Here is a 24,784-nt window from a genome sequence, read left to right as displayed (position 1 = left end):
GCTGACTGGCAGCCATCTTGTTTTTGAAAATGTTGTATTTTACATGCTTTGTCAGTTTTCATTCAAACTTGGTACATAGATTATACATGTTAGGATACATGTCCATGATTATTTATTTCACAATTGGATCAAAGATGGCCGACTCTCAGCCATCTTGTTTTTTGAAAATGTTGTATTTTGGACATGCTTTGTCAGTTGTCATTCAAACTTGGTACATGGATTATACATGTTAGGATACATGTCCATGACGATTTATTTCGCAATTGGATCAAAGATGGTCGACTAGCAGGCATCTTGTTTTTGTTTTTTTATGCGGTATCAGTTTTCATTCAAATTTGGCACATACATGTACTTTATACATGTTAGGATGCATGTCCATGACAATTTGTTTCAAAATCTGGTCAAGGATGGCCGATTGACAGCCATCTGACTTTTTGGCCTTACTACTATATTTTCACAATTTATGTACCATTTTCATTCGTATTTGGCACATACATCATACATATCAGTGTGTTTCATAATCAGATCAAAGATGGCTGAATAACGGCTGTTGTTATTTTGGCCATATTACTATGACACGAAACACATGTTTTGATGTAAATAAACAATCTGTTGTATACGCCACTTGGAACTCAAGTTTCAAGGACACGCTCGTGACAACCCCTCCGCTTTAATATGACGAGGACAAAGAGAACTTAACGGGGACTGTGTCATTTTCAATGACTTGTTAAATTATGTATTTTTGTATACACCAGGTTTAAATTGTTTTAGATTAAAACACAACATTTTTTTTCAGCACCAAAATTTGCAACGAAAGACTACACAGTTGTATCAATATCAAACAATGTGTTTATAGTGCAAATCCATGCCATCCTGTACTGCCTGAAATCATACTTTTTAATTTATTCATAGATGAAAACCTAAAATGATAGCAGAAAATGTTTCACAAGAATGTCTGTTTGAGTTTTTGCATTAAGTAACAAGATGTTTCCGTCATATGCTACATATACTGTGCAGTTTGTGTCTACCTTTACTCAGTTCAGATTTATATCCAAAAGTTTTGTCTTTTTTTAGCATCATTATCTACTTATTCTTTGTAGTATTTGCACAAGGTTATAATATGCAACATATTCAGAAAAAGATTACTTCGCACAATTTTATATATCTAGTGGTTCTGAAAACAAGCTACAAAATTTACGCTAAAAGTTACACTAAGAATGGACTAACTGTATATTGTTGCTGCAGCTATAAGTGTCAGGAAATAGTGTTTGTATGCAATAGTATGAAACACATGAATTTTAATGATTTGTTGTAGCTTACCTCTAATAAGTGAAATATCAAATGTTGAAACAATTAGGAGAACAAATATTATGTGCACTAAATTGTATTATTTTTGGAGTCTAACATATAATAACGTACACTGTTGTGGTTAAACTTGGCACTTGATGTCTTACATTTCTTCTCTAATCACTTTAATGTGTATCAATGATTTTTGAAATCTAGATTTATTTCAACATACCTTATATTGGTACATGAACCAATTTAATTGAAAGAGTCACCTACATATACAAGTATGTATATCTTACTGATACTGTTAATATTTTTATGCATGATGGAAGTTTTGGATAGACGAGTGTAATCGCTAGCGTACATATTCATGCCCCCATAGAAATGTATTTGGAATCACAGCTTGATCTCTAAACATTGTAAATGCCACATTTCCTGGAGCTCCCACCACAATGTGAGCGGCTTGGTTCGGATTAGCATACTTCCAGTAATTTCGATGGCCATCTTGCCTCTATTTATAGTATCGGTTCCCCTTTAAGCTGTCTCTGTAAGAACCTAATTGGCTTGGTCACTATCCTGTCGATATTACATTCAGCCAAGTCACATTCATTAGTTAATTAATCTTAGGACATGACATAATTGTAATACTATTTGTAATATTGCAGTACAAGCTGATAAGTAGGTTGTCCTGACTGAGTAAGCTTCTCATTAAGCCAAAACCGCTAGCTAATTGTCTATGTTTATGTCTGGTCTACAGCTGCCAGTGTTGTTGCAATCATGAAAAGTGGGTAGTTCATTCACACTAGTGTTGAGGCAAATGTTTGTCCTCCCAAATAAACAGGGTTAGAGAGGTGTATGTGTTCATGGTATGTATGATCCAAGGTTTTATAAGATAAGAGAATACAATCGATGTGATATATGTGTTGATGACTCCAATTTGAGATTATGCCAATGATCAGAAACATTCAAGAACATAGATTTAAAAAATACTACTGCCAATGAATTTGGGAGAGTGTTTGTTAGTGTTTGTGTTTTTGTTACCATCCTTTGAATCATCTTGATGTTTTTTACCTTTTTGAATACAACGATCCTCACTCAAATTCGTTTACATTTTCCAAGTAGCCACTATGCTCTGTAATATTGTGACATTGTTTAACCATTTCACCACCAGTTTTTATCACTAAAAATTCACAAAATAGTCCTTTTCATAGTCTGCAATTTCAGAAAATTGGGACAAAAATAGAAACTGGAAAAACTAAAATTTTGTCTGTTTGCTCCAAAATTAGGGTTCACTTCCAGAAATATTGATGAATATAAAAAAGTGCAGACAAATTTGGAAGAAAATGTCTAATGGTGAACAGGTTAAAAATGTTGATGCACGAATATATGGAACTTAAATGGACACAGCAATTTGCATATAGATATCTAATTTGCATACACTTAACTTATAAATCTTTGGCTTGACATGCGTCAAGTTGTGCCCTCATTGTTAGAATGTAGATGCATATCACAAGTTTTGTGCGGTTATGCCGACAAATTCAAGTAAATGTACTTGATACTCATTGGTTCTCTTTATTTAAAGAAAATCAATGAAAACAAAAAGAGAACGACTGATTTGAAGCTGAGAAACCCCTCATGGTCCAGACCAAAGAGGGCGCTCTTATATTTGTCAATCTAGAAACTGCACCACATCACAGCCATGCTATGCTATGCTATGCTGTGATCCTAAGTTTTATCAAAGCCAAGCAGACTTGTCAGTTAAAACACAATACAGATAGATCATAATTGACCTGCCATGGAATGCTTCTAGTTCTAGTTCCAAATAAAATTTCGTTTCTGTTTAATGTACGTAACTGTGTAAACTCAACATAAATCTGGTTAATTCATTTTCTCAAATTCTCTCATAGTTGACTGAATTTTCTTTGATTGTTTCCAGGTCATGTCGGTGTATATTATCGGGTATGTATTTATCTTCAATGAAGTTATGACCTAAGTTCCTCTCATCAGATTGGTTACTATGAATTACATTTCTAACAAATTATTTAGAAACGAAGGCGCCAGTGTAATTGATTTAAATACGAAATCTGATCTGAAGATGTCTGGAACAACTGAATTTACTGGAACAACGTATTTTAGCTTCTATAAAACTGTGTTGTTTTTTGTTTTTTTAATATAACAATCACACATCCTCCGGAGAAGATAAAAATTGTTACATTAATTTGCAATTTGTGATTATATAACTACTCAGCATTACGGTGATAAATTTGGGTCAACTTTAGATTTTTTGACTTGAATATTTTTTCCTCTTGTCAACCAATTAGGGTGGAGCATTGCTAAGCCAAACTAGTGGTCCTGGTTATCATATAATGATACCTTTTTTAACATCTTTTAGGACAGTTCAGGTGAGTGAAAAACACATTTATTTTCTAATTATTTCACTGTGAGTTATCACGGTAAAAATTGTAAAATTTTGTAGCATGAACTGAATATTTCGCTGGGAACCTAAAATGCAATATGTCAGCGACTTGTGCAAAATTTTTTTTGAGTTTTATATATACCGCTAGATATGTAATTATTATGCAAATATTATTTATATTATCTGGCACATTTGTATGTAAATAGTTATTCACTGTGTTAAAATAAGGTAAATTAAATTTATGTGAACATATAAAATAACAGTAGAACTCATTGTCCCCTGCCAAATGCCTAAAATTAAAACCCAGTAATTGTATGTTTACTGAAAACTGGAAATAGTGAAATTAAATGCCAGTGAAAATAAATTTACAACACGTTTTACATACCTATATATACAAATATTAAATGTTCAATTTCATGATATTTGAATACATGCAAGTATGTTGTATGCAAATATGGTTTGTAAGGTGAGGCTATCAATCAATATCGCTATCGGTAACGGTGTACATGTATGTAGTTATATAGTCGTAGCTAAAAGCAAAGACAGATAAAGGAAAATTGAGATGCTATCGTCTCGCCAACAACATTACGAATATCCTGTGAAATTCGCAGGTTATTTGCTTTACTGAATGTGTTGAAAAAAAAAGTGTTTTCAATAGTAAGAATAGTTTTAAAAAGCACATTAGTGAAATTGGTTGTCAGAAAACCCCTTAGATAAACATCTCTTAGGTTTTCATGATTATATGTTATAATACATTGTATGTAGCATGCCGCATGTCAAAACTGCCTAACTAGAACACCCAAAATGTCTTTTCAGCAAAAATTAATTCCAGCTAAAATAAAGTATTTTACAGTACACAGAATTGCAAGTGTACACACATAATGTCAATATTGCCTTCAGCTATACTTATGATTGAGTCATGGAACTAATCTCATTCTTGATATCAATCTCTACAGTGTTCACTGTTGAGTTTATTTGCATCACAATACAATCAAACATGAGGGAAACAGGAATTAGGTTGTACATTTACCATCGTCAAATTTGTGGGATTTAGTCACAAACTTCTTTATACAGGCAGCATTGCGATTGTTGTGATTAGCAAAATGACATGTGAAACTGTTTTATTCATTTTGTATTCACTGCAACAAATGTAATGCTTCTAGCCATCTCATACTTGTATATGCCTTTGTGAAAATTGATTTTTATCACCTTTGTGCTTGTGAGCAAAAAACAAAATTTTCAAAAAAAATGATTTTCACACAAACTTTGATGAATTTTAGATAAGAACATAAATTTTGTTCTGAATCAGTGGTTTGATAAGTTATTTATTAGAGACAGAACCCAATTTTGCGATGTAAATCACTCTACCTAGAAAGAGCATTTCATATTTCACACCTTTGATACATCAAGTATACATGTTTCAATGTCATTTGTTATACACTTATTAGCTTGGTGTGTGGAAAGCTGTCATCAATCATGTGTTTGTTTCCCATCTCTCATCAACTATATTGAAAGAAGTCAGTTTGGCTTCTTTATAAATAATATATGGTATTGCATAGCAAATTTCAACAGCATTTCTGTTTTGCCAAGACTTGTTTGCTCATAAACAAGTTTTTGGTTTAAATCCTTGCATATTAAATACCTAATTTGCATGATAATTTGCAAATCTTTAGCTGTTTTATGATTGTTGCACTGATATCTAAAGAACCACTAATTGGATTTTGATGAAACTTGGTATATATATATGCTCTAGGACAATGTACACCCCTGATTAGTTTTAGGTAAAAATCTGTGCATACTAACTTTATAATTTGCATAATGATACTCAGCCAATTTTCGGCTTCCCACTATTATATCAAGTACTGATCATCACATTACAATGCAACTTAGTACATAGTTTAATAGCCTTCGTAATGTTGTTTGAACTCACTATATAGAGTCTAATTTTGCATAATTAGTAAATGTTGGGCTTTTCTTTTCTTTATAAATAATATATGGTCTTGCAAAGCAAATTTCAACAGCATTTTAGTTTTGCTAAGACTTGTTTTCTCTGTATAAATGTGATTATAAATGGTATTATTGAGAAACATTTTAACTGTTTGTTTACTAGGTAAATGACATTCAGTTACATGATCTCATTAACGTATATGTAACTATTTGAATTGCAAACATGTAATTTTATTTGCTTCTATGCATGCATACATGTACATCTGTTTATGTGTTCATTATCACCAGTATCTTGGACATGTCAACAGCATTCAAACTTGACCTTAACGTCTAATTTACAATCCAATACAAGATAGCTGAATGCTTAAAAATCATCAAAATCAAGCATTTCTGTCTTTTCTCATGAACTCAGTACATATATTGAATAAAATAAGACCACAATGGCTGACTTGAATTAATTTTGTTTTGTTTCTGAGTAATCATGTCACACATACACACATGTATTAATTTTACGATCAGATGGTGGCCATTTTAAAAAATCAAGCTTTTAATTCTGCCACTCGATCTGAATCTTGGTTATAAATGTGAATAGCTATTGTTTAAACTTTGTTGAATTGTATTTTATAATGAATGCTGTTTTAGAATCATGCCTTGACTGGTAGTACATTCAAAATTCTGATTCTGATTCAAAATTGACCATTTCAGTGTTGTTTACTAAGAACTGGAACTCTGTCATGACGTGTTTAATATATACTTCACTGTTTGGTAAGACATGATTTAACATGGCAATGTATGACCTACTTTCTGAATAATTCATACAAATTGAGTTTCATTATTTCTTGACAGATCTTTGCATCCCTTGGCACATATAAGTTCTTTCTTTGCTTTCTTTGATTCAATCTTGTTAGGGGATTTGCTAATATTATTACATGCTTTAGCTTTCAGGGGATTGCTGGATTTTTTGATAATCAAGTCTTTGTATATTCTATGTGTCTCCATCACTGCTGGGACCCAGACCAGTTTTAGTCTCGCCACACATTCCAAGCAATGTTATGGGTTAACACAATCCTTGAATTTCACATAAATTCCACATAAATTGTTTTAAGCATAGGAACCTCAGGGTATTTTGCCAGTGAAGTGTAGATTAAATGTTGCTGTGGAGTTTATTCAATTATTGGATTTTGTATCGATGTATCGTATTTGCTCTACACGTATCACATGCATTTGTAAATTTACAGAGGTATTTCTATGGTCAAAATAATTAATATTTTTATGATTTAGTAAATAACAAATGTGATTGTTAGTTTGTATGCGCTTCTACAAGAGATGTGCTCTAAATGGAGAAAATATGGTATGAAATCAAATAATAATATCATAGTCCAATACACATTGAGTGTGTATGTGTATATTCTTATGTACAATTACCCATATTTTGACAGTGTCCTGACTAATTATCTCTGCAAAAATACAACAAATTTATTGGGCATAATAAGTTCCTAAATTTATATCAATTTTACCATGTTGTATTTGATTGAAACCAAATGATTCTCACAAAGTACCCGACTGGAGTTGTTAAAATAGGAGGAATATAATAAAAATAAATAATAAAAAAATGAAATTTGTTCATTTCAGTCAACTATAACACAGCAATAATCTGGTGAAATTTCAAACAATACGTGTATAATCAGTTGACTTAAAGCGGTGGAGTCGTCACCTACGCATGCGTCAGGTGGCAATAGCGTGTCATTGTTTACAAACAAGTGTCTACCCACGAGCCTTTGCATTTTTAGCGTGTGTTATTATCACTTGGGACTCAATTCCTGCGTGTGACAACCCTCTCGCTTTAAGATTATTTGCAGGTATTAGAGTAAAATATTCAGATTTCTATGAATTTTTTAAACTATGGTTTATTTTACTCATTTGTTTAAAAACCAAGAAACAGCGATGTTTAAATCATTTAATATTGGTTCCCATGAGGAAAAGAGTACGTCATAACTGATATATTGTTCGATACCATATAGTGAAAAAATAGTAACAGTTATATAAATATAAGATGGATAATTCTGATTGTCACGAATTATTAGAAAATTCTGGAGAATACTATTTTTTTTTTACCTAACAAATTTCTTAATATGGACTCATACTGTATGGAAATTGTTTTAAAAACCATTATTTGTATCGAGTTAAAAAATCTAAAAGGCATAAATCTAAATCTGTAATTAAGTAGCACTTCTGAAAAGAATATTGTGATAACATTTTCACCGTAATGCAAATGCATTTGATTATTGAGTTCACTTGTTTTGCATGTTATGTACAGAGAAACGTAGTGGAGTCATTTTTATTCACTGATATGTTTTTATTCTAGACGACTCTTCAAACTGACGAAGTAAAGAATGTCCCATGTGGTACCAGGTAATGCCAAATCGTATTTATTACTTCTATTACAAAGTTAAATTGAATTTTCAAGCCTCCACTCACTGCCTTGAGTGTGTTGTAAAAAACAGCTCCTGTTCAAACATATAAAATATATAAGTGCTAGGAATCCCAAAGACTTCTTAGACTGACGACAAAATATAGCCATACATATTCTCATTTGCCCAAGTGATTGTCATGTTTTCGAATGATGTCTGTTTCTCTTGGTGTGATTGATTAGGCTAATGCTCATTAGCGACAATATCTCATTAGGCTTTATATTTGTTGTTGCCTGGAAACTCACATTCACTGGTAAAATTAAAAGTGTCATTAGCTTATTGCTTGCATATTACGTATGTTACTAAGTTGACATGATTCCATAGGGCAGTGTGAGGAACACTGATGTTTGTAGAAAACATCTGTACACTAACACCTCATAAATAGGGTTTACTTTATTCCATGTTTAGTTTAGTCTGGTTTCACTGATTTGGCTTTGGCACCAATTCACACAATTAACAATTACAACAAGTACAATTAACCTATTCACCACCAGTTCTCTCTTTTCATCACAAAATAGTCTTGTTACCTAATTTTGCATAATAGTCTGCACTTTCCTTCAGAAGATTGGGACAAAAATAGCCAAATTGAAATTAATTAAATTAAATTACAAACTGAAAATTGACTCAAATTTTGTCTGTTGGTTCCAAAAATGCCTTTAAAAAATTTTGTGAGAAAGTCTGATGGTGAAAAGTTTAATGACTTTAATACAATGACTTTAATACAATGACTTTAATACAATGACTTTAATACAATGACTTTAATACAATGACTTTATCTTGTGAATTGTCTTATATTTGACCATGCATATTTAATTGTTGTGTTTTTGTTTAGTGGTGGTGTTATGATTTATTTTGATAGAATAGAAGTGGTCAACATGCTTTCTGTTAACTCTGGTAAGTATAGACTTGCTGGATTTTCATTGTTCACTGTTTTTTTGTGTGATAGTATTCTCTGTCTGTGTAATAAATCTTAATCGAATGGTAACATCTCTACATATTAGTTATAGGGATTTTTTTTACAAATGTCACGCGTATATCAACATTATACTGACAACCAGGAAGAATGTTGCCCCTCTCGTCCCATGTTGACACCCCTCTGACATAGTTTAGATTTTTCAAAATGCCACATGATGGCGCTCTTTCCTTGTTTCTACATCTTTCAGAAAAGCTGGTGTGTCATTGACCTTTGTGTTAAAACATTTTTTTGTTTATAGTTTTTGAAACTGTAAAGAATTACACTGCTGATTATGATAAGACGCTGATATTTAATAAAGTTCATCATGAACTTAACCAGTTTTGCAGTGTCCATAACTTACAACAGGTGTACATCGAAAAGTTTGGTGAGTTCCTATCAATTATCAAGTGTTTCCGCCGGTGACTCCTTTGATACCTTCCAATCACCTAAAAAATACCTAATTAATGCTTGGTAACGTCTCAGTTTGTACTCGTTGATCTGCACAACAGTTAAAGTCGCCACCTTTGTTTATATGAGACCCATATATCTTGCTCATGTGTGGTGCGACGACTATCGCCCTTTAATGGAAAATGTGAGAATTTGTGATTTTGTTTACTCTTGTAGACCAGATTGATGAAAACCTGAAGACAGCCTTACAGATTGACCTCACCAATATGGCACCTGGCCTCACTATACAGGTGACTAATTTTCCAGACTTGTTGATTTCAAAGTGCTTAGTGGATGAGATTATCACTATCACAAATTATGTAATAAAATAATAAATCAATTAATTCTTGGTATCTATATCCATAACAACAAAAGTATTTAACATTATAACATACTTCCCTTTTTTAGGCTGTGCGTGTAACCAAACCAAAGATTCCGGAACAAATCCGTAAGAATTATGAGGCAATGTAAGTTTGCTTTAAATTTTCATCTCATTTTATCATTTTATTTTAAATTTTTTTCTCTAAGTGGAACTAAAAACTGATTTAAGTTTCATAAGAGAATGTGACTGAGGCATTATGGGATTAACAAAATATCATACTTGACCAACACAGTGACCTCTACTAAGAAAAGAGGCGAGGTCTCAGTTGAGCTGCATCATCATTGAATGTCTTTATGAGGTATTTCTTTAACAGGAATTTCTATGGAAATAGTTCCAAAACAGCCCATTTTTGCATATATTCAAAACACTTTTTCTCCAAAACTTTATTAAAAAGCTGAAACGTGGTTTACTTTTTGTCTATTTATACAAAAAATGTATATCATTTGTGTATCTTTTCAACACAGTTGTGTATCTTGTTGGCATGTCACAAATAGTGCCCTCATTGTTTTATGGATACTCTTGTTTTTATTTTTGTCCTTTGATAAAGTTTGCCACATAACATCTGCCCTCTATGGTAGTGGATGCTCATACTTTGTTTTTATTGCGACATTGACAGGGAAGCTGAAAAGACAAAACTTTTGATTGCTGAACAAAGGCAAAGAGTAGTGGAAAAAGAGGCGGAGACAGAAAGAAAGAAAGCCATTATTGAAGCTCAAAAGAATGCTGAAGTAGCAAAAATTAACTTTGAACAAAAAATCATGGAAAAAGAGAGTCAACAGAAAATATCAGAAATTGAAGGCAAGTAACTGTTTAATGTTTAATTTTATTTTTTCAATGTTTACAACATTTTTAATGATGTATGTAATTAGTTTTATTCAATGAATTTGTTGACAGATCTTACACATCTAGCTCATGAGAAAGCCACAGCAGATGCTACGTTCTATGCAGCGGAAAGAGAGACTCAATCTAATAAGGTATGTAAATTGCTGTTAATTGGCACCAGATGAATCTTATACTGTACTCAGTTTATTCAATCTCCCACTTTCCCTTCACTCCATTTCTACTCCTCTTTGTGATTGTTTCTCGAAAATTAACTGGAGAATTGGTGATTGATTTCTGAGCACACAAAGCTTGAAGCTTTAAACTAAGACCACTAAGAAATTGGTTTATGATATATGATTTATAGTTGCATCTTTCTGAATTTGAGGATAGTGAATAACACCGTCTTTAGTTTCAGCATTTGTTTGGTGATCCAATTCAGGATGGCCAAATGGTGGCCATTTTAATTTTAAAAGTTCATCAAAATCGAACATTTCTAGACCAGATCTTTGTCGTCCATGACAGATTCCCTTAAAATTTGGTATGTTCATTAAACATTGTAAGTAGAACATTAGTGGGGGTCATTTTGTTTTTCAGATCAGATTCAAAATGTCTGACTGGCAGGTAGCTTATGTATTGAATGCTACTCCGGAGACCTATTTCTGACATGCTCTTACCATCCATCAATTTATTTCGTAAACTTGTTAACACACAGAAATTATATAATGCAATTATTTAAATATTTTTATGATTTTTGGCTCAACGGACAAAGGTGTTGGGCAGTTTCCAGATATATTTAGTTTTTGGTGGAAATATCAGCTAGTGAAATTCAAGCTATTTGGGTGCTATTTCAACATATTTCAACAAAACTTGGTATATACATGTATTACAAATTCATGTTATTATCTCAACATGCTGGAGTTCTTTTTAAGCTCCCTTTGATTCTAATTTTATTGAATATTTCTGTTATTTTTGTAAAAAATTCCACTTTTAGCATTATGTTTTATTGTCTCACTCACTGCCTTTTGGGGTATTTGTCATATACAGCACTAATCTTTTGTACAACAGACCATTGGCCTATTTTTCATTGCTAAACTTGAGTTGTTGTGACACATGGTCACCTTGAAATCGATGCATGGGATCATTATCCATTTCTAACCTGAAAATGTAAAAATTAAATTAAATAAAAATAACCATTTTTACAAATCACTGACTTTAATTTTTTCAAACACATAAAACAGCCAAGTTTTTTGACATTTGTTGGTGACTTCAGTGCTAAAATGTAGGTGGATCCTCTTGCAGGGGAGTGACCCAGCTAGGTCATGTTCTGACAAGCTGACTTTCAGCCAATCACCTGACATAAATCAAAGCTGTCACTCACTTTCAGCCAATCACCTGACATAAATCAAAGGTGTCACTCACTTTCAGCCAATCACCTGACATAAATCAAAGCTGTCACTCACTTTCAGCCAATCACCTGACATAAATCAAATGTGTCACTCACTTTCAGCCAATCACCTGACATAAATCAAAGCTGTCACTCACTTTCAGCCAATCACCTGACATAAATCAAAGCTGTCACTCACTTTCAGCCAATCACCTGACATAAATCAAAGGTGTCACTCACTTTCAGCCAATCACCTGACATAAATCAAAGCTGTCACTCACTTTCAGCCAATCACCTGACATAAATCAAAGGTGTCACTCACTTTCAGCCAATCACCTGACATAAATCAAAGCTGTCACTCACTTTCAGCCAATCACCTGACATAAATCAAAGCTGTCACTCACTTTCAGCCAATCACCTGACATAAATCAAAGGTGTCACTCACTTTCAGCCAATCACCTGACATAAATCAAAGCTGTCACTCACTTTCAGCCAATCACCTGACATAAATCAAAGGTGTCACTCACTTTCAGCCAATCACCTGACATAAATCAAAGGTGTCACTCACATTCAGCCAATCACCTGACATAAATCAAAGGTGTCACTCACATTCAGCCAATCACCTGACATAAATCAAAGCTGTCACTCACATTCAGCCAATCACCTGACATAAATCAAAGCTGTCACTCACTTTCAGCCAATCACCTGACATAAATCAAAGCTGTCACTCACTTTCAGCCAATCACCTGACATAAATCAAAGCTGTCACTCACTTTCAGCCAATCACCTGACATAAATCAAAGCTGTCACTCACTTTCAGCCAATCACCTGACATAAATCAAAGGTGTCACTCACTTTCAGCCAATCACCTGACATAAATCAAAGCTGTCACTCACTTTCAGCCAATCACCTGACATAAATCAAAGGTGTCACTCACTTTCAGCCAATCACCTGACATAAATCAAAGGTGTCACTCACATTCAGCCAATCACCTGACATAAATCAAAGGTGTCACTCACATTCAGCCAATCACCTGACATAAATCAAAGCTGTCACTCACATTCAGCCAATCACCTGATATAAATCAAAGCTGTCACTCACTTTCAGCCAATCACCTGACATAAATCAAAGCTGTCACTCACTTTCAGCCAATCACCTGACATAAATCAAAGGTGTCACTCACTTTCAGCCAATCACCTGACATAAATCAAAGCTGTCACTCACATTCAGCCAATCACCTGACATAAATCAAAGCTGTCACTCACATTCAGCCAATCACCTGACATAAATCAAAGCTGTCACTCACTTTCAGCCAATCACCTGACATAAATCAAAGGTGTCACTCACTTTCAGCCAATCACCTGACATAAATCAAATGTGTCACTCACATTCAGCCAATCACCTGACATAAATCAAAGCTGTCACTCACATTCAGCCAATCACCTGACATAAATCAAAGCTGTCACTCGCATTCTGCCAATCACCTGACATAAATCAAAGCTGTCACTCACTTTCAGCCAATCACCTGACATAAATCAAAGCTGTCACTCACTTTCAGCCAATCACCTGACATAAATCAAAGCTGTCACTCACTTTCAGCCAATCACCTGACATAAATCAAAGGTGTCACTCATTTTCAGCCAATCACCTGACATAAATCAAAGCTGTCACTCACTTTCAGCCAATCACCTGACATAAATCAAAGCTGTCACTCACTTTCAGCCAATCACCTGACATAAATCAAAGCTGTCACTCACTTTCAGCCAATCACCTGACATAAATCAAAGCTGTCACTCACTTTTACTAGTAACTTATACAGTGTCTAAAAACCCCCTATGATGTTGAATTTGAAGTTGTTTTTAATTATTTACTTTTGCTGATTCATTTTACATATTTATGATCATATTTTTTTCCAGTTAAAATTGACTCCTGAGTACCTGGAGATGATGAAATACCAAGCAATATCTCAAAACAGTAAAATCTACTTTGGAGAGAGTATTCCAAATATGTTCCTTAGTGGTGACTCTAATAGCTTCATTAAGGTGAGTAAAGTTATGGCCATTATGCTCTCCTTTTCACCACCACACTTTCTCACCCGAATATTTCTGCACTTTTTAGTCCCTATTCGGACGCAGTCCAAAAACGGGGACTTATGTTTTGACCTCTGTGTGTCTGTGCGTGCGTCCGGACCTGTATCTTAGAAATGCCTGGACCAATCACAATCAAACTTCACATATACATCATACATGATATTATACATTTGCACATCCATTTGTTTCAGGATATCCAATTGGCGTCCATTTTTGACTCCCGTGTGCGAAGCACAAAAAGGGAGTCTTTGCAGTTAGTGTGTCTGTGTGTGTGTGTGTGTGTGTGTGTGTGTGTTTGTTCCATCGATATCACAAGAACCAATGTTCGGATTTCAATGAAACTTGGTATATAGCTACAATTACATTCAAGCCACGGAACATTGAACCCTGTGTGAGCCCAGTCAAGAAAATAATGAATATGAGATTCATCATCGCCAAAACCGTGACAGTGTTGAAAATATGAAAATGGTTGGTATGTTCGATTTCATGGTAAAATGTTGTGCAAATTCGTTGTACTTGTGAATCCTGATTTAACGCGAGAACAAATATGGTGACCTCCAGCATCAATGTAGTTGTATCAAGTCGCTGCCGTAAGGAGATATTTCCTTTTTATCGCTTACCAACATTGTATTGTACTTCTTTCCTTTATTTTCCTTTACACATTTGGAAACTTGCATGGTGCACTTTCACCCCACCCTCCCCAAATTACGAAGCTATCAAGTCGATTAGTAGGTATAGGATGTCTATGTGTGTTGATGACTACTGCGTTGTGTAAGGGCTTCTCGTACGTAAAATGGGGCACATTCCCAGTAAAAATATCTATTTACACAGAGCTGACAAAATTCACCTACATGTGTAAATGTATGTTGGGACTTGGAGAAAAAAAACTCATAAAACATACCAAATTTACCGTGACAGCTGTGATCAATTTTGGTGCCGATTGTTGGTGTGCTGATCAGCATGTCGGATTATTTCTGAGAACGTTCTTCGTGTAGGGCATCACAAAATCATTAGCACTAAGTAGGCTGGTTTACCTTATTTTCGTGTCGGAGTACCCTGTACAAATGAAATGAATCAACATGCAATGATTTACCAAAACAATTTGACAATCGGTGTCTCATTTGTTCATCGCCCCTCAACACGGTGATTTGTTATGAGGGGTATTTTTTTCCGGCCCAAAATGTCAATGTTCAGTTATACTCAAAAAATTTAGCTATTTGTGTCCCAATGTTCTGATGGAAAGTGCAGACTATAAATGGGACTATTTTATTAATTTGTGATGAAAAGAGGGACCTGGTGGTGAAAAGGTTAAAGAGGCTGTATAATTAACATGACACTTTTAAACATAATGTATTACCATAAATACTCAAATTTAGGTCTAATTTTTTGAACATTTCAACCTTTCCTTGCATCTACTTAGGAGTCTACTTTAGGATTTTCACAGTCACTGACGCCTATTCTAGAGTATAACCTCTGTTTTCACAATGAGCCGTGAAAAAAATGCTTCTTCAATGCTCAGTTTATCAATTTGTGAAAATTGCTAAATTCCTGATTGTCAAAATGCTATTTTCCCACCAAAATCAATGCCAAAAGATCATACTGCAACATTGGTAAATCTCTTCTGTATTGTGTTCACCATTCAGTGAGATCACTGAACATTCATAAACATATTTAAATGAGCTATGGTGATTGGAAAATGTTAGCATCATCAAGCATAATTAGCTTGACCTATCCTGATAGAACACAGATTCACATGGCGGATATCATATAACATTGAACGTTTGCCTATGACCAAAACTTTCGCTTACGATGAAACAAAGTTGAATTTTACTTGTATTTTATAGAAACCAATGAATTTTTTGTATGTTATTATGATCATGATTGTGTAAACAACATTTCCAGCAACTTGACTGCATTACAGTACCGTGATAATGCTACTAAGCAGTGCATTTGTGTTTTTATTTGAAACTTCTTCTAGACTGTACTTTTCATTTCAAAATCAAAACTAATTATATTACATTATTTTAGTTATCATTTGAAAAATACCAATTTTGTTTTTACTGTAAACTTTCAACGGTTCTTGTCATCTTTTTAGAACCAAATTAAAATATTTGACTCTTCCAAGATGCCTAAATTAGAGAATTATGGTACTCATTTACTAAGATGATTTGAGGTACACCCTTGTTGCTTAAGGGGTTGTTGAATACAGTGAATATAATTGGACCTTGCGGCACATCATTTTATTTTTCAGATCAAATGCTTAACTAGTGGACATATTGAAATTAACAAATATTTCTTTCAGACCCATACATATATATATCATTGAATACCTTGAGAGATTGCAGCCAAACTTTACATATCAAATCATACATTTTATCACACATACTAACTTTTTGCATTCATTTCTTATTCAAAATGTATTCTTAAAGCATGCCATTTACCCTATGGCTGAATCAAAGGAAACGCATTTTGTTATCTCTGTATTCTATTTTGTTTTAACTCCATGACATATTCCATATGACTGAATCAAAGAAAACACATCCCGCTACAGTTGTATCTCCGTAATGATAGCTTTACAAGAAATTAACAATTGTTTATATTCTTTGCATTAGGCATTAATTGGTTTATTGTTTTTTTTCTCTACAGGAGAGTGTCGTCATGAAAGAAAAGAAAAATGCTTGAGCTGCTTCAGTAGTTGTATAGATCCTGTTGGGGCTGTTCCAGTAGCTGCACAGAACCCTCTGGAGCTATTCCAGTAGTTATATAGATTCTGGAACTGTTCCAGTCATTACACAAAACCCTCTCAAGCTGATGGAGCTCTTCACTAGTTACACAGAACCCTTTTGAGCTGTTCCAGTAGTTACATAGCACCCCCTGGGGCTGTTCCAGTAGTTAAACTGAATCCCCTGGAGCTGTTCCAGTAGTTGCACAGAACCCTCTGAAGCTGTTCCAGTAGTTACATAAAACCCCCTGGGGCTGTTCCAGTAGTTATATAGAACCTCCTGGAGCTTTTCTAGTAGTTACACAGAACACCCTGGAGCTGTTCCAGTAGTTAAACAGAACCCTCCGGAGCTGTTCCAATAGTCACACAGAACCCACTAGCTGCCTGATACCCATAGTCAGGACATCACACATAGTATCTTTAAAATTGCTTAATAATGAATGACTTGTTTGTAATAAACTAATAACTGTGCCTGAATTAAAAAAAAAAAATTCAATTCTCTTATTTGTATATTTTTAAGGGGTTTGTAGTCAACAATCCTCTTGTCTTCAGAATATATGAAGAACTTGGCATAGTTTCCTGGAAGTTTCTTAGAATTTAATATTCTCTGCAATTCATGTTGAAATTTAATTCCACAATATTTACCACCAAAGTTAAGATTTATACAAAGCAATACCTGCAAGTTTAGCTCTGCTGTTGACTTATTACTGATTGTTCTCCATCTGCATCAACTTTACATTTTTGACTTCTTTATGAATTGACAGTTATGATTGCTTTGATACTGTCAGATTTGTTCATTTTGTGAAAAATATTTTCAAATCTCTAATTTTGATGAATATTCTTGAAAACAACTAGCCTGATTGCTTTGATACTTTATATGTAGTCATGCACCTAGTCAGATTTGTTCTTTTTGTGATGATACCTTCAATTCTCTAATTTCAGTGAATATTTTTGGTGTAAAATGCTATTTTCAACTTCTTCTTTAAAATTGTTAGCCTGATCGATTTGACCTCTGATAGATTTGTTCATTTCATAACAATAAGTTTAATCTTCTAGTTTTAGTGAATTATTTTGTCATAATGGAAAAAAATTCTATTTTCAACTGTCTTGCTATACAGCGAAGCTGTATCAGTTGACAAAGTGCTTTTTTTCCCATAACTGTATCTCCTGTAACTTTGTGGATGCTGTGGCAAATGGATCCATAGGCGCAGTCATAAAAATAAAACAGTACATGAATTCAACTTAGTATTTCATCGGTACATTTCTAAATACAGAAATAATTGTAAAGGAAAATGGTGACATGATCATTTTGTATCTAAACAGTGATTATTATAAGGGTGAAGAGAAGGTGGGTAATTTTTATTTGAGAAGTTGCTGCCCAATCAGATTACATATCTTCCATATTACTTGTATTAACCAATCAGTTTACACTGATAAGAATAGTAGTGATCAACCAAGCAAGTTACATAATTTGCATATATGTTGTATTAACCAACCAGATTACATTGATTGGAATATCAGAGTTGTATAAATTGATATGTAGTGTTTGGTTCTTATTCTTCTCAATGCCATTTTACAAATCAAAACTCATTCACTCAATCATTCTGGGCAAACACGATTCAAAAGCAAGTGTGCACATCATAAATGTATGGAATATATTTAAATATGCCAGTATGTTTCTTACATACCACATAGATAAATAGTTGACAATTCATAAAGTAGAAATAGTACCAATGTTATTCTATTATAGATCCTAATTAAGAAATTATTAAGTCTTTAAAAATATTAGCAAATGAACTTGAAAACTGACAATGACTGATTAGGCATTGAATATTTGTAAAATTTACTGTTATTGGTCATGAAGCCAATCACTTTCAAAATGAAATTTGTTATTAAACACTTTTTTTCATTATTTTGAATAAAATTATTAACTTCCAATATATTTTAGCGTTTTGCCTTTTACTTTATGTTCATAATTGACTTGCTTTATAATCACTGATGATGGGTCAAGGTTGATTTGATTTTTAATCACTGATGATGGGTCAAGGTCAATTTTATTTATAATTACTGATGAGGGGTCAAGGTCAATTTGATTTATAATCACTGATGATGGGTCAAGGTCAATTTGATTTATAATCACTGATGATGGGTCAAGTTCAATTTGATTTATAATCACTGATGATGGGTCAAGGTCAATTTGATTTATCACTGATGATGGGTCAAGGTCAAGTTGATTTATAATCACTGATGATGGTCAAGGTCAATTTGATTTATAATCACTGCTGATGGTCAAGGTCAATTTGATTTATAATCACTGATGATGGTCAAGGTCAATTTGATTTATAATCACTGATGATGGTCACTTGTAATTTACAAATTGCCTCAGGAATAATTACAAATTTTACATAGCGAAACCATAACCCACAATCTGTGTGAAAGAGGGTATAAAAGGAGTTGTGTGGAATCCTGCCAGAGTGAAAAAGAGGGGGGGGGGTCAGGGCTACATTTTGATGGGAATTATAGTGGTGATACTGAAACAAACCCAGGTCCTGGTAATATACAAAGACAGAAGAAGTCAAGTAGGTACATCAAGGTTTACTCAGTTTGGTTGCACTTGTGTACTCTGAAATTTTGGACAGCGGTCAATGAAAGTTTTGAGTTATCAGTACAATACTAGATTAAGGGAAATCACTTTATGATGAGTTGTACCCACATAGAGTACATATTAATTCAATTGTTTACAGATATTCCATGTATTATTTTAACTTGAGTATTTTATAATTAAATAACGGGGATTGTGACATTCATGTCTTGTTTACTAGATTTATTCTCTCAGATTTTTTGACTTTTTTGGAGGAGCAATAAGAGGTTCATTCGTCACGGTGCAGACAGCGGATTCCAGTCTTGATGCACTATATGCAAATTGTCTTGTTTTCATGAATCAGACAAAATGCATCATCCATCCATCCATCTGTTCTACAAACTTGATTTTCTGAACTAAAAAAAAATGAGAATAGTATTGATGAGATATTTCATCTCCAATACACGGCTCAGAAAATTAAGGTGACACATTTTTTTTACAAAGTCCATTCTTGTCTTTATTGCTAATTAAAAAGAAGACAATCTTGTTTCTCGACTGAATCAACCAAAAACCATTCCACACATTGTTGAACCCCTCTATTTGATACCCCACCCCTGTCAGTGATAGATTGGTTCATTAAGACAATTGTTAGGCAGAACCATTCATTTTTTATGGGGGTGGACATTTGAAAATTCAACTGTTACCCTAAATATTCACTGATTTCTGAACTTGGAAATCAAATATTTGTACCAAGTTTCATTGAAATGCTGCGATGACATAAACACCAAAGAATAAAACTTTTACCGATTGTGATTAGTTTTCAATAATTACATTACTTCAGCAAAAAAATTGAAATAAAAAAAAAATAGTGCCAGTTTCTGAAGTTGGCAGTAACAGATAAAACAGTGATAGATTTTAAAAATAAAAATTGCTTTGTTATGAATAAAATTAATTTCCACATGCCAAATTGTGTGGTCTTGCACATCTTCTGCTGAAGTTGTCATATGGCTGTCATTTCTATGGACGCTTTCAGCAGATTTTGTGTTAACAAAAGACAAACAAACAAAAATCAGTGTTTACACATATTTTGATCAGAACTCAATCTTGCACCTTGCATTCAACAACAAAAATTTAAGCGTGCAAATATATTCAAAATGGCAGGTCAGTGGTAGGAATTGTTGTCAGCTGGGAACCCCTTTGGATGAATACTCTATTCAAATAACATCATCTGACTTATACTACTAACGTACAGTGTGGCATAAAATATATGAACCCAATAATTCATTATTTCTAATATTTACAGCATTGAATTCTGCCGACACCATTGGAAAAACAACATACTGTTGCTTTTCTATGTTAACATACAGTCTATTCAACATACAGAACACCATAGAATATAGCTTATTAAAATTCTCTCTATTCTGAAATTAAAAAAAAATGCGAATTGCCCCCACTATAAAACAAAAAAATATAGCAGTATTCAACAAAGTGTCAATGTTGAACATTCAAGACAAGCAAAAGACAAGAAGTTTAACCAGACATTAAACAATGGTGACATCAATTACAGGAAGGCTTATCAATATATTAGTTCAGTATTTTGGATTATGACAAATTTATTTCAATATGATTTACCCTAAATAAGCAAATACAATACTACAAGTATGTCCATCTCAGGTGCAATGCATTCTGGGTGAAAACATGCAAATGCATCTAAGGTATGATGCATTCTGGGTAAATAAGAAGTTCTTGCATACTTGATGCACCTTTTTTATTGAAAAGGATTATCAACGAAGTAATAAAATTAGGTTGGTTAAACAGTTTGTGAGATTTATTTATATGGAAAATTACTGTTTAAAAATATAATGGGCATGACTTAAAACTTATTTATTTGCAACCTGATTCATTTCTAAAGCAATTAAATGTTAAAATGTGTGGACACATCATTAAAGCTTATCACATTTACGGAATGAGAAATCCTTGCCCATTGACTGCATCCCAAGTTGCTAGGCAACAAACCTAAAAAAGTTGCAAATAAACACTTCTTTGGAATGAACATATTTTATAATCATCATTTTTAAATCCTTACATCCATTTTTGAACTGTTAAAATTTTATGTACAATCAGCATGACTTATTTGTTTGTTTTAAACAGCAACTGGAATATTGTCTTCTGTACAGATGCTAATATAGGGAGACCTCTACAGACTATTCTAGGTGTTACTTTTGTTTTTACAGAATATTCTATCCTGGCAACAAAGGCAATATCCCAGAGATATTTCAGTAACCATTTCTACTATGATGTTGCCATGGAAACCTAGAAATCTTTGTCCCATCCTGTCAAATCGTCGGGTGGCACTGGTTCATCGTCTACTGGATAGTCATCAAAATTGCTTGTGTCATTAGGACTTCGAACCTGTATACAATCAAATATTAATGAGTGACAGGCAAAACAATAACGTCCCGTTTTAAGTTATAGAACATAACATCACAAAGATAACATATGTTTTTTGTGTATGTTTTTTAAAGATAGTAAAAGCAAGAATCCCCCCCCCCCCAAGTCACATTCATTTGTGAATGAAGCTCCACCAGTGGCTTTGGCCCTGAGGTGACCCAGAGTGAAGGTCATAATTTTTCTGTAAGTATTTGAACTCTGACCTATCAATCATGATAATAATATGACATTGACTTACTGTGGGTAGAATTGGTGGTGTCATTGTTCTTTTACGTAGTCCATCCCAGTTAAATCCTTCAAACCACCTGCAAATAAAAACAAAGAGACATAATTGGCTTGAAATTCAGAATGTAAATCAAATCGGTGCATGTAATTTGGTCAATGCATTCAAATAGATGCACTCAAATCGGTGCATGTAATTTGGTCAATGCATTCAAATAGATGCACTCAAATCGGTGCATGTAATTTGGTCAATGCATTCAAATAGATGCACTCAAATCGGTGCATATAATTTGGTCAATGCATTCAAGTGCAAGTGCATGCCTACTTTCCTCTTTTGGAAGTGTTTGACTCCCGGGTTCCATGACGTCACTTCATATAATGAATAAGTAATAGCAATGGATATGCTGCAGAATCGATCAGTCATGGCAATTTTGTGTTGGACAACAATTTAGGAAAAACAAGTCATTGAAAATGACACAGTCCCTGTTAATTATTTGAAAGTTCTCTTGACAAAAACAAGATGCCTGCTAGTCAACCATCTTTGATCCAATTGCGAAATAAATTGTCATAGACATGTATCCTAACATGTATAATCTATGTACCAGGTTTGAATGAAAACTGACAAAGCATGTCCAAAATACAACATTTTCAAAAGATGGCTGCCAGTCGACCATTTTGAATCAAATCACTAAACCATATGTACCACATAAGGTACTAGGTACATGCAAAGAATGAATGGAATCGGTCCACAGGATTCTGAAATATGACTCTGGACAGACTGACGCACGGACGGACACACATATGGACGGACAGACTCAGTTACTCACGGACGGTTGGGACATGTATCCTAACATGTATGATTTATGTACTAAATTTGAATGAAAACTGACAAAGCATGTTCAAAATACAACATTTCCAAAAAACAAGATGGCTGCCAGTTGGCCATCTTTGGTCCAATTGTGAAATAAATCGTCATGGACATATGTCCCACATAAAGTACTTCGTCCGAACGGGGACTAAAAATATAAAATTACCACGGCCGTGCCAATCTATTATCTCAGGGGAAAAACAACTGATTTCTAATAGACAGTTACAATACAAGATACAGATTTCAATAAACTAACTTTTCCATACTGTTTCTTAACAGCTGATACAATTGAAGTGCACCCTCACACATTAGAGACAGCCCATTCGTTAATATGGGCACTATATGATTTGATTGGTTGATAGGCTCATTAGTAGTAAATGTACAAAACATTAAACTCAAACTCAAGATAGCTTCCACATTCTGTGTAACCATGACAACAGTGATGATACTTACTTATGCTTCTGAATGTCTTTAATTCCATTCTTCTGGTAACCTAATCTTTCTGTTGGATTATCTCTGCACAGCCTTTTAATCATAATAATAGCATTTTTTGTCATTTTGCGAGGAAATTCCACCATATCCATTCCCTTGAGTATAAGGTTGTAAGTCTTCATAGGGTCAGCACCAGAGAAAGGAGGACTGGAATACATTTCATACATTATGGTAATTTGAAATGATCCACAAAATACATTTTTGTATTCTAAAATTAGATCTTATTTTTGTTCTACAATTGTTATAAATGTATCTTTTTATTTAGATTTTTTATAAAAATTAATAATATTTTGTCTGGGCTTTAATGGAAAAATCATGTCTGAGTCAATTATCTTTTAAAAAATTTTTCTATTTTTCTGGAATATGTGTACCATAATTTCTCATGGCAGTCTCTGCTTTACTTGGGTGAATGTCAACACTGAGGGCAGTCTGCTTTATAAGGTTCTCACGAATGACAACACTGAGGGCAGTCTCTGCTTTATAGGTTCTTGCGAATGACAACACTGAGGGCAGTCTCTGTTTTATAGGTTCTTATGAATGATAACACTGAGGGCAGTCTGCTTTATAGAATCACAACGCTATAAAATATAAATAAATACCTTCCAGTCAGCAATTCATACATGAGAATTCCTAGGGACCAGTAGTCAGCAGAAAGGTCATGACCTTTATTAAGAATAATTTCAGGAGCAACATATTCAGGCGTTCCACAAAATGTCCAAGTTTTGCGCCCAAAACCTATTTTCTTAGCAAAACCAAAATCCACCTAAAAGCAATCAATTAATGTGTAAGTTGACTTGGCACCTCTTGCAACAAAATGAATGCAAATTGTTTTTCATACATAAGTTGAAAACCATATTTGGTCAATTAGAAGTACGGTAAATTAACAATCTATATCCAGTATTATATTAACCAGTTTGGGATCTCAACCAAGTTTGATTTTCGTGTGTGTTCCACTTATATTGGTTAAATTTCACCAAAATTTGTCTCTTTCTTTTGATTATAATAACTCATTGATCATTTTAAAATTTTGGAATTATTCACTATGCAATGTTAACCAAATTAAATTTTGATATAACTAGCAAGTGCAATTTTCAAGATATGGGGTAAAAATTTGCTGAAATAAAACACTTGTTAGCTGTATAAATAAGTGTACAGAATAAACTTATTTATACTGCTGTAATGTGAACAGGATGCTAGTAATGTGTTCTCTCTAAGATCTGTCACGGTGAATTAGATGTGGGTTAGAG

The 24,784-nt window shown here is 33.7% G+C and overlaps 2 protein-coding genes across 3 annotated transcripts in view; one reads left to right on the top strand and one right to left on the bottom strand.

The window, feature by feature from the left end:
• Positions 1 to 17,022, top strand: part of LOC100368488 (erlin-1-like) — a 54,620-nt gene extending 37,598 nt beyond the window's left edge. Inside the window, exons 3-13 of the mRNA XM_085493956.1 lie at positions 3,224 to 3,246; positions 3,609 to 3,689; positions 8,016 to 8,062; positions 8,954 to 9,015; positions 9,336 to 9,461; positions 9,701 to 9,774; positions 9,932 to 9,990; positions 10,522 to 10,703; positions 10,800 to 10,879; positions 14,028 to 14,153; positions 16,848 to 17,022. Coding sequence (XP_085350082.1) covers positions 3,224 to 3,246; positions 3,609 to 3,689; positions 8,016 to 8,062; positions 8,954 to 9,015; positions 9,336 to 9,461; positions 9,701 to 9,774; positions 9,932 to 9,990; positions 10,522 to 10,703; positions 10,800 to 10,879; positions 14,028 to 14,153; positions 16,848 to 16,883 — 896 coding nt within the window. The 3' untranslated portion in view covers positions 16,884 to 17,022. The remainder of the gene's footprint in view (positions 1 to 3,223; positions 3,247 to 3,608; positions 3,690 to 8,015; positions 8,063 to 8,953; positions 9,016 to 9,335; positions 9,462 to 9,700; positions 9,775 to 9,931; positions 9,991 to 10,521; positions 10,704 to 10,799; positions 10,880 to 14,027; positions 14,154 to 16,847) is intronic.
• Positions 17,023 to 19,994: 2,972 nt separating this feature from the next.
• Positions 19,995 to 24,784, bottom strand: part of LOC100368341 (cGMP-dependent protein kinase 1-like) — a 142,309-nt gene continuing 137,519 nt past the window's right edge. For both annotated transcript variants that reach the window (XM_006820433.3, XM_085493596.1), the window contains exons 13-16: positions 24,137 to 24,300; positions 23,499 to 23,684; positions 22,194 to 22,260; positions 19,995 to 21,916 (exon numbers count right to left, since the gene is read on the bottom strand). In XM_006820433.3, coding sequence (XP_006820496.1) covers positions 21,818 to 21,916; positions 22,194 to 22,260; positions 23,499 to 23,684; positions 24,137 to 24,300 — 516 coding nt within the window. In that variant the 3' untranslated portion in view covers positions 19,995 to 21,817. The remainder of the gene's footprint in view (positions 21,917 to 22,193; positions 22,261 to 23,498; positions 23,685 to 24,136; positions 24,301 to 24,784) is intronic.

This window comes from Saccoglossus kowalevskii, chromosome 19 (genome assembly GCF_978046115.1).
Source record: "Saccoglossus kowalevskii chromosome 19, keSacKowa6.1, whole genome shotgun sequence".
Classification (NCBI taxonomy): Eukaryota; Metazoa; Hemichordata; class Enteropneusta; family Harrimaniidae; genus Saccoglossus; species Saccoglossus kowalevskii.
The sequence above is the reverse complement of the archived record's forward strand: the minus strand, read 5'-3'. Positions and strand labels throughout refer to the sequence as shown.